Genomic DNA, 14,616 nt, shown 5'->3' on the forward strand with positions numbered 1-14,616 from the left:
CTGCAATGAAATGAGAAATTCCCTCATCCAAACATTTCTAGTAGATCATCAACTAATATGGTGATCATTACATTTGAAGTAGGTTCTTCAGCACTTGTAAGTTTTCTTACTGCGGCAGCACTTATAGGTAAAGCTCATTTGTTTTATAGCTTCAGACATAAAAGGGAAGTTTCAGGTAATATATAGGGAAAGGTGTTTTCAAAAGTTAGGATCAGGTCAGTGGTTTCCATTCTTTGTGCAATGGGCTACCACTTTTAACCACAATGAGAGAGGCTAAGAAATGCTGTTGCACTGTTGGAAAGGCCTTCTCCAGGGACTACTCTACGGCTGAAAAAGGGAAAAATAAAATAGCATTAGAAAAAAAAAAAACACAGTATTTATTTCTCAATTAAAGAACTGAAAACTTAACAGAATGTGCTGCAAAAGCAGGTTAGTTGGTCGAGCGTGTCTGTTAGCTTACTGGGGTAGAAGCAGCCATTTTAGCTTGCAGATGCCTTCTAAGCCCATGAAACAACGCTTTATGGGTTTAGCTTGGAAGCAATAGCTTTGCAGAAAGAAAGATTCTTACAAGTACTGAATAAAGCTTTGCTGTTCAAGCACAAATTAACAGCAATGAGTGTGCAATAAACATTTTCAGTGAAGCTTTAGGTTCTCCAGAAACATGCAGGTCAGTGTATCATGCAGGCCAATGCAGAGAATATCATTCAGAAGAGCCTGCTGGCAGAGGTAGGTGACGGCTTAAGAAATTTTCCATGCTTTATCCCAACCCATTGAAAGTGATATGAAAGACTTACAGCAAACGTACATTTCAAGAAATTGTTAATCAAGAATTACAAGACTCAATCTTAAATATTATCTAAAACCACAAACAGCAGGATCAAGTCACCTTTACCACCATTCCTCATTTCTTTTTACAACAGGTGCTATAGGAAGTTAAACCATAACCCTGACATGCTCACATAGCAGTCAGGTTGGCTTTTGTGTTTTTTAAAGGTGCACTGAAATAAATGAAGATGGAAATGACTAAGACTACTGGGCTAACAGAAACATCGTTTGTATTAGGAACTGAAAACATGGGCCAAGACTGATACTAATAGTCACTGTCTGGTAACACTGAAATCTTTGCAGGAAGTTCCAGTTAATTTGAAAAAAATGAACAATGCAGTCTAGTAGTTTCTCCAATTTACCTTTTCACTATTAGTATTTTGCAAAAACACCACTATTAGAGACATGGAACGAGTGAAAACTGCATTGAAGCTCCCTACCATAGTGGAAGCAAAACTGTAACTGTTTCTATTGGAGCAGAGAAAGTTAGTACTCAAATGCCTGCTTTTACAAAGTATTTTAAAATTATACTTAATGCAGGAATGAGAAGAATAAAGGCCTTTTGGAAGACTGTGCAGCAAAGAAGAGAAAAGCAGAATTGAAAATTGTTAAAAGATGTCTCGCTTCTAAAATATCAAACCTGCTATTTAGCAATATTAAAGCTCAAATTCAGGAGAATTCAGTGTTTTCTAAAAAAAAGTAATAATAGATGCACGGGGCCTAGATCCCAAAGCCAGAATTGCTATTTGTTTTAGCTTCTCAAGCAGTGATGTTTGAGCAACATATTCGACTTCAATCACTTGGAGTTTTCACTCCTCTCAATACTGGTAAATGCAATTCTGGCACTGGACTGTGGCATCCTGATGTTTCCCAGCTTTGTAGCGAGGTTTTTACAACTTCATTTGTTTAAAGTCTCATTGTATGAATTTAGAAGTCTTTTTTTTTTTTTTTTTTTTTTTTTTCCTTCGCTCCCTCCCTGTAATACCTGGGAAGCCAAAATCCCATGTGGTTTCCCTTCACTGGGAAAACAAGCTGTGCTCCTTATTACCTTATATTAGCACTGTGATATCTCCTGACTACTTATAGGCAGAGCGGCAATGCACAGGAAGCAAGCTGCTGATCATCTATAAGAAATGGTAGTGAGATGAAGCAGTACCACATCAGGAATATTAGAATGGCTTTATCAAACATCACTATCAAGCAGACAACTGTGCAGTCTCGCATTGCTTTTAGTAATACTATAGGCATACAAAATTATTTGAAAGAGTACAAAATGAACAGGGCTTTACATTAAAATATAGTTTGAGGCTAGGCACTTTAAAACTCTGGTTTAAAGAAAAAAGTGTGCCTTGTTGTGCTCCACAAATTTTCCACAATTTTAGAAGCAACATTTTCAATCTTTTTCTCTTATATAGGCACCAATTATGAAGTACACTTTTATGTTATCAAACATATTGTAATGAAGTGGCTAAAAAGGCCCCTTAAAAGTTCAAGAGCAGACAAAAGTTTATGTGTTTCTAAAGATCAGCATACTAAGCTACTTCGTAAGTAATTATTAGCAGGATGATCTGGTTCAATTTCCTGTGCCTATAATGTAGAGCCCTGTGAAACATGTGCTTGCATAAGGAATGCAATATCTTTTGTGTATTTAAAAAAAATGATCAGAGCTCTGAAGAACTATCCTATTTAGATTAATACTGAAAGCTGAGAAAAACTGTTTTGTGACTGACAATACTACACCATAGTCACATTAATTCTACACATATACATTGTGTGGCTACAGTAATATATAAAACACATTCTTCCCAAAGTGTTATGCTTGCAAGGAGCAACATGAGACCACAAAGATCTTCAGGACACGACACTTTGCCACAGCACAACTTCTTAAAGTGGAACTGTCTACCAGGTAAGATCCCAATTCTTAAAATTTTAAGTTTTATATCAGATGGGGTAAATATTGCATATTTTTAATATAAATGTGCAAGTTTCTTCTGGTTAACCCTCTGAAAAGACGGAAGCAATGTGTAAATAATGTACCCTACCAAGCTTTTTTTCCTAGCTTTTATAGACTATAAAAGCTTTAGAACTTTGGTCAGTGGTGATATGACAGCAAGTTCTTAATATCTGCCACAATAGGCAAATCAAGTTTGGTTCCAGTTTCAAAATGCTCTGCATTTTCAAGACATACCTCTAAATTTAACATTTACTTTTCACCACTTCTTAAGCCACAATAACAAGGAAGGTTTTCTGTTTGTTTCTGCCTGCAAAAGCATTTATTGAAGAATGCTGCAACCCTGGAGAAAGGATCACATTTGTGCTATGCAAACTATGATTAGCAGCACCAGATATACTATTATATCGGGTGTACTCTTTTAACACTTACCATAAACAGCAAAACCCATACATGTTAATTGTGGACAAAGCTAATTCCTTTCCACTATTAACTTGTTAATAGCATCCCCATACTTAACAATTAGTTACAGTTAAGACCACCATAATACAATTTGTATTACCTGGTTCAACAACATACTAGTACAAGTCAACTCACTGCGACATTAGATAGTGGGGATTTACGCTGACAGTTACAGCATAAAATAAGATGTATAATATGATTTTTCTACACGCCTGTCCTAGTCACAATAGATTTTATATTTCTCACTACAAAAAACCTGGTTGTTAAGGACAGATCCTTCAGACCTGTCTCCGCAGGACCGAATATGACTTACACTAGGGTTACTGCTCTTGGCTTTGGAAGTGGATTTTGTGCGCACCCTTTTGGACTGCTCGTGGTCTAGCTCCAAATGTTCCAGGCGCTGAGTCAATGCCAGTTTCTGCTGGATAGCCATCCGAAGCAAGGAGTTCAGAGTCTTCTTCTCATCCTCAGCTGCTGCAAGCTGCCGCTGCATTTCATCCAGCTGTGTGACATATTCGTCACATCTGCAATGAAATACATCAATCTTTAGCAATCCTGTTTCCATCTATAAAACACGAATCCCTTGTGTCCAGCCGATATTAGCAGAATGATAGCTTTGCAGTTGCTTGCATACATGCTCTTGTAAATAGGAACTTCAACCAAACCTGTAGAAAATCACCACTACTTTTCACTGGGGTTCTGACAATCCCACACTTGCGTTCATGCCTTTCAAGACATAGTATATTAAAGAGCATCTTTAGCTAATGAAAGTATGGATCCTGATACCAAAGTACTCATGTCTAAAGATCAGTAAGATGTCCTTCCATAGTGAGTAGAACAATGCAGTCAAATTATATTTGTCCCTACTTGCAGAGATCACAAGGGTTCTAAGGTTTAGGCTGGAAAGGGAGTCTGAGGGGAACAGTAGGAGTGCTGTAAAATGACCATTACTATAATAGCTATTAATATCACTTGATGAGCACCTGAACGTTGCAGTTTGTTACCTTACACTAGAGCCCAAATAACAAATTTCCAGTGATGACTGAACAGCATTGTTAAAACCACTCATTTTCATAATTCTACTTTAACCTACTGATGTAAAAGTTCTATAGTGTTTTATTAACTGTTTTCTCTATAGCAAATGGCCTTTATATAATTGTTTTCATAATCAAAACTTAATTTTAAAATGATTAAACAAAGGAACTGAGTGTTATGGGGAACCCTGTGGGGGAAGCTTTATGAATGCCTGCAAGCTATTTCATCCACAGTCACTTCCACAGAGCTTGGAAGCTACTTAACTTGCACAGTGCATTATGAACAATTTAAAAAATTCATGTATTTACATGTAGATGCATATTTACTGCACACAGAAGACCAGTTACGTGTATGAGTAGAAAAATACATATTCATAGGTACCAGCTGGAATTTACAATAGCCACATCTGTAAAATACAACTTCTTCATAAAAGCAAAAATATCAGCAAAGAAGTTCCTTTTAACATCAAAATGGAAAAGCCTCTGACTTTAAGGAACATTTATCATTGTTAAGCAACAAAAAGGAGACTGAAGAAAAAAACCCACCACAAAATAAAACTGCATTTACATGCAGATTCATCAGTTGTGCTTATTCTATAGAGTCCCCAATTTTGCTCTCCTTGACTTCAAATAGCAGGACTAGGCCTATATCCCTAATTCTATTTGCCTGGAAAGAGAAAGAGGGAAAGGAATAAATAGAATTTTATTTTTGAATGCATATAGAGATTAAACAATAACCCAGAAATATTCATATAACACCTGCATGAACTACAATTGCAATGCAGCTTAGCATACAAGGTGGTTTTGAGTTTAGGGCTGCTATTGTCAGTGGGAACCTATCATCTCAAATCTCTGTGCATCCTGCTCTTGAGCTCATCACAGTCTCTCTCATACTGTGGAGCAACATGAAAAACCAGCATGTGAGGGATTCCTCATTTTAAAAAACAAAACCAGGAATGTCAAACTTGCTAGAAGCCTAGCACCCACCCTCTTCTTGTCATAGCCAGATGGACGTTACAAGGCAAAACCAATCCTCAGTGAGTGGAAGCATACTAAGGCCAGATCTCATCCTGTTTACCACCAGCACTAGAGAGGAACACAGACTGAAACAGCCCTAGGAAGTCTGAAAAGACAAAAATAAATCTTGTGGGCATAGCAGTCCTCCCCACTTATAGAAGGTGGCACCAGCTCCAAAACACAGGCATGGCTACTGAAATAAATAGCTCACAGCATTGCTGCTAACCCTGTGCCGTGTTGCTCTACAGTGTTGGTGACTTATTTTCTTCACTTGGGGGTGGGAGCAAGGCACAGAGTCAAGATTACTGGGAGACCTGAGTGCTACGGGGTTTCCCTCCAGTCTTCAAACACGCTTATGGCATTTGAGATGAAAAGCACATCTGGTTATATCACAAGTTACCTTTCTCCTTTCTTTTCTATTCATACCTCAAACCTGGTTCCTTCAAAGCTTCACTACAGCAAACTAGGGCAATGTCCAGAAAGTGTTACCAACTCCTTGAGGAATGTAATATGATTGCTTCAGCAAAATATGATCTGGCACTGGAGTGATCTGCCCCCATTACCCTTGATTCATTCTCAGTATAACCCGCCCAGATTTGGGCAAGGTGAAATTATGGGGAAGTTGTTTTCCTCCCTTTCCCAGCTCCTTCCTCGTGAATTGAAACGTATCCACTGTTTCTGTATGGAACAGGAAGTTAATTTAGCCTCAACATTTTAAGCTCAGTGAAGCAGTATCAAGATTTCTGCAGTCTGTCTACTCATTCGAATTCCACCAGAGAGGTGCTAATCAAGGCCAGTCAAGGCAAGAGTGGCAGATTTCTCGCCCCCTACACCCCATTTAGAAAAAAAAAAAGAGATGATGAAAAGAAAACAAAACCATTGCAGTAAAGCAGAGTAGGGACTTCCCACATGGTCTTGCTAATGTCCCTTAATCCTGTTCTCAAAATGTTTCTGATAGTAGTCAAATGCCTCTTGATCAAACACAGCCAGTTGTGCCAAACCCGATAGCTGACTGGTAACACAGACAAATGCTTGTCAGAGTCTAGAAGGCAGTAAAGTCATTTGCACGTGAGCCAAACTATAATTAAAGCCATGATTTTGACTCCAAAAGGTCACTATCTCATAAACCTTTGTTAGCACAAAGGTTTAAAACATCAAATTACAAGGCATTCACTATTTCAAATGCTAAACTAGATTTTTTTTTTCCCCCATTAAACTCTACGCAGGGAGTTTTTCCTTCCTTTCCAACAAAAAGGAAGTGTTATCAGTAGCATACATACAGCTGCAGTTTTTACTGTACCTGAGTAACTGTTCTCTACTATATGGGAAAGGACTGGGGAGAGGCAGGGCTGTTAACTACCATGACTACACACAGTCGTGCACCCTGAACCTGTTTTCAATGTCAAATGAAATGATACAGCCTGAAAACCAAACCCTCCCCTGATGCAAGCATGACTGTTCAGGTTCAGAGGAACACCGCACTATGCAAAATACAGCCACTGTTCACTCAAACAGAAGAAGTGAGGGTTGAAAAGTTTCCTAGAAGTGGATGTAGACATTGCACGCTCAGGTGGACTGGGATCTGCCCTATTTCCTTTCTTCCTTCCTGATGTTCACTGACTCCCAATTTAATTTTCTAAAACAAAGGCAGGCAGTGGGAGCTCTGGCAGCATATATATTTGTGTTTTCACTGCTTTGCAGATACAACAATTTGACAATTTCATTTGCCATGTGCTGAGCTACCTCATACTCAATACAAAAATCATTTGAAGGTCAGAACAGAAAATGCCTTTTTTAAAAAAAAAAAACCAAAAACAAACTTTGAATAACTAACTGAGCTTTCACACTTTAAAGGAGAATGTGAAATTAGCATAAGCTAATTGTTTTACATTTACACATCCACAGTTTAAAGTGGATAGTGCACAGAAGGCTTTGAGGTTGTCTATCTTCTTATGACTGATAATTAACAACAACAACAAAAAAGGAGTTTAAGGAAACATCAACTAGATTTTTTAAAAGCAACACCACCTAAAACAAACATCTACGCAGAGGAAATATATATCCTGAATGTTAAATATAATGATGAGAAATAAAAATTAAATCCTCTAAACCACTATCTGAAGCCAAACTATTGAAAAAATATAACAATAGGTTGTCTCATTTTCAAAAGCTGCATCCCACAAACACCAGTTGTGTCTTATTTCTACGTATCATTTTATTTAAGCTTTAGCATGTCCTATATTTAATAACATTTATAGCTAAATTCACTACTGAATCAAGATCTGATTCCAGAAAAAAAAAGTGATGTAACCAAAATGCACCTGGGTATAATTAGACTTCCCCCCTCCTCCTGTGCAATCAATATGACGACCATATGACAACTTTCAAGAAAGCAAGACAGATGTGACTGAAGGAGGCCTTTTGAGAAAAGTATCAACTACTTTAACTTCTACCTCGAGAGATTAAATTGTCAACCTACATAAGAAATTAAAACATGGAGGATTAAAATCACAATTTTTCAGCTTTATTAAAGACTGGGAAAGATATTAGCAGAGAAGCAGTTAAAATTACATGTAAATGAGCACTGACTGTGTTCAGCTATAAGAGATATTAGCCACCTGCTATTTCAAACTGAATCTTTATATTAGAAATTGGTATTAAAGACTGAATTTTAACACCTTTCCCCCACCTCCCCCTTACCCCAGCCCCTGGTGAAAACCAGATCATCTGCAGAGAAAGCAACAATTTTGTATTACCAAAGGGGGAGCACCCAGAAGAAGACTACAGCCGTAACAAAGCTACTCACTCTCCTTTCACAGGGTGGCCTCTGCGTTGTCTGGCAAACGCAGACAAGCCCCACGATGCACCACAGAGCTGTGCTCCTCAGCGCCAAGGGCAAGCTTGAGCCAGTCTATCCATGATTTGGATTTTTAAGTGGAAGAACACGAAAGGTTGCTACTAGAGATTGACAGCAAAAAACAGACATGCCTTCAGAAACTAGATCACAACTATTATCTCCCCCAATCTGTCTGAGCTGGTCTCCTCTGAAGGAACTCATGCTGGATAGAGTTTTGCATATTCATAAAACCAAATACAGTTGTTTTTTGAAAAGTTGTTGAAGCAGGAGTATTAAAAAGCGGAACCCCACATACACATACTCCAAGCAGGCAAGTTGGCCATGTGCACCAGACAGAACTTGCACAGACCTGCCTGCAGGACCAAGGTCTCTGCTAGGTCAACATCTTTTAGACACTTTTAGGAAGTATGTTAAGGCAATCTCTCGCCTTGGTTTGCAGTTGTAAAATACACAGATCCAAACTCCAGTAATGTGTACTTCAAGAATCTCTGAAGAACAAAATAAAGTACAAATCCTGAAGAAGGCAGAAGAAAGAACACCCCAGATTTAGGCAGTTTAGCATTATAGATAACCATCTTCAAGGGAATATCTATGGAAACCTTAGCCAACTGCTAATTTGTAATTACTTCCTCAATACTTTGCACTGAAAACTCATCTGAGCTGCATATTTGAAAGGAATAAATGCTGTGGCCTTTTTTCATATAAATCATTGTGATTTTCACTAAGAATGGAGAATAGTTTATAACCAGCTATAGTTTTCCAGCTTGTTCATAATCAGCCACGTGTAATCAATGTCCATTAGTAAAAGCTATTAAAGAAAGCAATCAGACCACAAATCTCTCTTATAGTTTGAAACATATGGGAAGAATTATCTCCTGCACTGAGAGGGAACAATCAGCCCCATGTTGCTGGACTCTACAGCTCTTCCAAATTTCCACTCATAAAAACTCCCAAGGAGAGATCAAACTTTTATGGCAAATTCCTTCCTCCTAGAATTCAAAAAGAAAACCTCCTTTTTTATATATTTAAAGGTTGAAATTAACAATCCTATGCCACCACACTAGAAGTAAGTTTAAAGCTATCGCACAGGCAGGACGTTTTTCCCAGTTCTTCACTGAAGGGGGTAGCAATGGGTGGAGGATCTAATCCTGAACTCTCTATCCTTCTCTACCCTATACCACTGAAGCTGTGCACATGCTTTGTTTTTTGACATGAGCACCGACACTTCCTATTAATTGCCAAATGAAGCCAAGACTAGCCTACCTAAAACACCATGGATGTAAATAACTGCTGCTGCAGTAGTCTCCAGTGTGAGGTATTTTAAAGTAACTCACTTTTGATTTTGATTAAAACCAAAAGGGCAGACAAGCTACAGAAGAGCTGGCATTGTCTTTACTCTGAATATTTCTACAGCACCACTATTATTCTATCACAGGAACACCTCCTGTGTTTTACTTTCCTTAACAGCAGGCATTCAAACAAAGTACCACAGCGCATAGGAATTAGCCACTTTGAAAAATATCTGGGAGAAGAGCGCAAACTCCTTGTGGCAACCCAGGTCCAGGGTCCATCTACAAGGGGCACGTTCACCAAGGCTGAGTCTCAATATATCCTGCATTACCTGTAGCAGATACTTTAATTGCCAGACACATTCTGAGTCTAGAGCAGGCACAGCAGTGTTATAAACGTGACTATATGCAAGACATCACTCATGTTTTTTGCGGCATGCCTGTAAGATAGTCAAATGCCTTTGTACTGTCTGGATGTCTCCTTGCTCTCACGTGGGTGCTGGCAGCCCAGAGATTTTCTCTCCAGACATAATTCATCACCTCTAGATCTAGCACCAGGAATAGGAGGCAAATGCTGTTACTCCCATCTGGGAATCCCATTCTGGAAATTTTCAACGTCACATTTTCTGTGCCTGGCTCTTCTGAGCATTTATCCTAAGGGGTATTTTTAGAGAAGTTGAATGCTTCTACTGTGCAGAGTCCAGTATGAAGGCCCATTACCTATAATTCTCAGTCCTGAGAGGACTGCTCTGTTCTCTGCATGAATTTAAACTCCTTTATATTCTGCAGGCCTTTGGTATCCATGAACACAAGAGTATTTTCCCAAGCACTTCAGATACTTGGAAAACTGACAGCTTGTATGATTCTGAACTGTATGTATTCTGTACTCATTCGAAACACCTTTTCTCCATTAATGAACAACAGCTACCTGCTAGTTTCTTGTGTCTAATCATGACTTTGTTTCTTTATCGCAAGCACTACCTTGTAATTTTAGTCTCATGTAATGCTGTCAGTCTTTCCAGTACGTTCTAAACTTGCCACTTGTCCCCTTGTTGACTTGTTGTAAATAAAGGGAGAGACAAACTCTGCAGTTTATGAAACAATGGAACATGGGGATAGCCACTAATCATATCTAGGCACATTTGTTCTCTGCTTTTCAAAGCCTTCTGCTTCTGCTAGATTTCTTAATTACTGTTCTATCTTTATTTTAGAGGGATGAGAAATGTCTGTTTTCTTACGATCCTTCCTTGTTCCGAGGCTCTGGAAAAAAAACAGGAACAGCAAAGTTGAGAAACTCATGTCTTTAATCAGAGGAGTAAAAATGTATCCTAAGTCACTTCTCAGAGCCAGTTTAAGTCTGTCAGGGTTTATTAGGACAAATGCAACTTCATATGAATATAATTGTTTGGTTTTGTTGCCTGACCTTGAGCAAAGAAGCCAGCAAGGAGGCAGCTTGGCTGTTTTTAGCCTGCTTAACTCCATCCACTGCAAGAGTTTGGCTGTAACCTGTCACACAGGAGGTACTTCTAGAGAGAAAAGATTATGTGTCCTCCCATGAGTGCATGTAGTACTTAACATGCAAGTTAAAGAGACTTGCAGGCTATATCAAAAGAAAGAAGAACAGCAGAAAAAAAAATACAGGGAAGAGAAAGGTGAAAAACCATGCTAAACTTTCATTGTGTATGGTTTCTGCCATTTGCTATATTCAGTGGAATTTTTGAAAGGATGCTTACTCAAATTCTAGCAAATCAAACTCAAGGAAAAGACTAGCATAACAAAATAAAATAACCTTTGCTTTTTAAAATGCAAAACTGTGTTTAAACCGCCTTCTTGTCCAATCCACAACAAGCTTTTCTCGGTACACTTTTCTTGGCCGCAAAGCGATGGCCACACTGACCTCCTGCTCTTCATCTAACCACGCTTTAAGGACTTCAACCTGAATTGCTAGTTGATGAATCTGTGTACCTATGCTTCATTGTCACTTACAGCATACTCTGGAAACTGCAGATTCGGACGTGTTCGCCAAACAACTAGCAGAAACCTACAGTCTTCTTACTGCCTCCTTCCTTACTGAAAAGTTAAGCTAAACAAGCCTCGAGCTTAATTTCCAAGCTGTTTTTTTCTCATCTGTTTCGATAAAGGTAAGCTCTAATGTGCTTGCAAGTTTGAATGACAAATTGCTTATGGGCAATCTAGAAATGGATCTTGACCTACAAGACAAGGAAACCGCGCTTCACTCCCACCCCAAATCATAAGAAAACAGGACACATTCACTTCAAGTTTCCTCAAAGCACTTGGAAGAAGCTCTTTGTCTAGCAAAGAAAGGAACTAGTCTTTCTTCTGGCAATATTTTAGAGGAAGATGAATTAATTTAACTTAAACTTGCTACTAACCCGCCCTCCTCACACTTAAGTAGGGATTTATATTGTTTTGTATATATATATAAAAAGATCTTTCCAGTTTCTCAACCTACTAAATGAGAGTTAAAAAAAAAATTAAACCTACCATAAAATATTTTTGGAGGTTAAAATATTTTTGCCAGGAACAAACAGCAGCAACTTCTGGCTCTGTGCTGCCTACGCACCACTTCGACGTGGCCTGAATACCACTAGTGGTATCTACCTCTAGTCTGGGAACTCCTGTTCTCACTCACTGCTTTTTCCTTACTTGATGCTGTTAACGTAGGGCGTTGGTCCCATCAAACTCAATAAATACTCAATAACACTTTGAAAGTAGTCCCTTGATTCATATAGACTTGAACAAAGACCTGAGCGAAACGAGTTAATGGCAAATATGTGCCCTTTACACTTTTTTGTTATAGAGATGCAGTTAAAAACTCAGAGACAGCTCAAACTCTCAGAGTGAACACTGTATTTTAAAGACTTAGTTTGCCTTTTGGAAATTTCTATTGAAGATTTTATTTGAAAACAAATTAATTATTAGTTTATACTGTCTGCAGTAAAAATTCTAACACGAGTGGTTTGTGTGAAGCCATATTTTCTTTTGCAAGGATTTATTCTTTAAAATACAGAACATACTCAGGTATTATTGTATTTCAATGTTGCAAGTGTACTGTAAAAGTAACTGCTTTCTTTACAATGATCAATCTCATCAATACAAGCTACTCTGTTCTAAATTCCTAAGTAAATACTTACATAACCCTCTTGAAACAGTAACCAGTTATATACAGTAACCATTTCCTATGATGAATTTTGAGAAAGATTATTTTGGGAAATGCTCTTTCAAACAGCTGCTCCACACAGCAGGCAAAGTACAGGAGCCAGTCGGCACCCATAAAGTACCACTTCACATCGAATCATAAAGCTGAAGGCTGCATCCTAATGAATATGTGCTGCATCATTGTCAGACCTTGTTTATTTATGTTTTGCAGCACCCAAGCTGCCTGTTAGCAAGTGCAAACCTCCTTGACAAAGTAAAACAAGAAAGATGTTCAGCTTCTGTTCAGATTTTAAATGGAGAAGTGATTGTGTCTTTTTCTGAAGAGAGAGTTTACTAATGAAACCTCAAAATGTTTGATCACAGTACAGTGGTGCATAAATACCTATTACAGTCTAACTAAGCAGACAAATTCCATTTTCAGCTCTCCAGGACAGATTTTAATCTGAATTCCAGTGCTTTCAGTCTGTTTGTACATACAACAGGGATATGGTGTGTTGAATAAGAAAAACTGGACTTTCACAGGACAGCTAGTGCATGTACGTCTATAGTACATTATGCATACCTTGATCTATTCCTTTGTATGACAGCTTAATTTTAGGCGTACGGTGTTGTCTAGAGTGCTGCAGCAGTCCCTTGGTGCTGGAAGCTGTTAATCTGTGTTTTGCCAGCCTGCCTTTGTCTCCAGGCTGAGGTCGTACTGTATTTTCATTACTTATTAAAAATAGTTGGTAGTATCGTCACACTAGTGTGATTAACCTACTTTAAAAAGGAAATTAGGTCAGTTACTGTATTCATGCCCAGCCTTCAAGCCTCACGTATCGTTACAGCTCTCTTGCGTCCTACAAAGTGGGCATCTTTCTGTGGAAAACAGGTTTCGGTGTGCAGCAGCCTGCTTCATCTCACGCTCGAACACAACACTGGAACAAACACGGTGGGGTAAAGGCCCCATCACTTGTTATTACTTTCTGTTGATACAAACCACTTGGCCAGAGAAGAAACACAACTTACTGTAGACTGTTAAGAGGCACTCCATTAGCAGGTGGTTTGCGACGGTGAAGACAAATTGGGCTGTTATATACTTCTGATATTTGAAACACACCTAAAAATCAGACTCCAAAACAGCCTTTGAGGTTATATTCACCAAAGCACCTAGGAACACCACTCTCAAACCTACCTTACTGAAACGGAGACAACCACTGACAGAGGAATGCACTTGGCTAACCACCAAGCTACTAATCCTCTCTGACCAGAGATCAGGGAGGGAAGGGTTGACAGTACCCTACCTTCAGTAATAGGTCACGATCGCTATTGTGGCATCTGAAACACTGGCAGAAAGAAGCAATTTTTCACGCTCTGTGCAGCTGCCACTGTCTCAGGCTAGATGCAAAATACAAGGCCCAGCTGCTTATCCGTCGTGCAACAATCAGGAATGCAAGCATTCACAACATGAAAGAAAGTCTCAGTGGTCCATGTCTCCACTCACTCCATCCTCAGCTTTTTTAAGTCCTCCTTTGCTCCTAGTCCCTTATTTTTTTCACTATGGATACTAAGTGAAGCACAAGTTCAGAAATTACAATTGCTCATTTAGGCAGGGGAGTCTGTTGTGCATCCCCAAATGGAGCTCACTCCTGCCTCTCATCACCCACAACTCCCTATGAGAGCACCAGGACAGAGCTCAAGTTTGTTGCTTTCAGAAAAACCTTTATTCTGCCTCCATTTTCCCCATCTGAGGAATATTCATTATTGTCTTCCCAGTAAAAGGACAAGATTAAGCTCTAGATACTACAAGAGGAAGGCAGAGAGATAATTACCACTCTGGCATTTCTCTGACAATTCTTCCTCTCCAAACCAGTTCACAGTCTCTCCCACTTCCACATGGAGGCAGGAAAATCAATGTGTAGGGAAAACATACTGCAGCTACATGCAATTTCCTATCTGCACCTAGGAAAAATAACTGAAAGTTAATAGCATGCTTTTTCTCTGCAAGCTGATCTACAGCTA

At 38.9% G+C, this 14,616-nt stretch overlaps 1 protein-coding gene across 2 annotated transcripts in view; it reads right to left on the minus strand.

Annotated features, from left to right (window-relative positions):
- Positions 1-1,901: 1,901 nt before the first annotated feature.
- Positions 1,902-14,616, minus strand: part of BICD2 (BICD cargo adaptor 2) — a 101,368-nt gene continuing 88,653 nt past the window's right edge. The window contains exons 11-12 of one of the 2 annotated variants that reach the window (XM_086470414.1): positions 3,552-3,762; positions 1,902-1,949 (exon numbers count right to left, since the gene is read on the minus strand). In XM_086470414.1, the coding sequence (XP_086326540.1) occupies positions 1,902-1,949; positions 3,552-3,762 (259 nt within the window). Of the gene's footprint in view, positions 1,950-3,455; positions 3,763-14,616 lie in introns of those variants that run through there. The other variant, XM_086470413.1, reaches the window with a different exon arrangement.

Source organism: Leptosomus discolor, chromosome 9, assembly GCF_034619465.1.
Source record: "Leptosomus discolor isolate bLepDis1 chromosome 9, bLepDis1.hap2, whole genome shotgun sequence".
Lineage (NCBI taxonomy): Eukaryota > Metazoa > Chordata > Aves > Leptosomiformes > Leptosomidae > Leptosomus > Leptosomus discolor.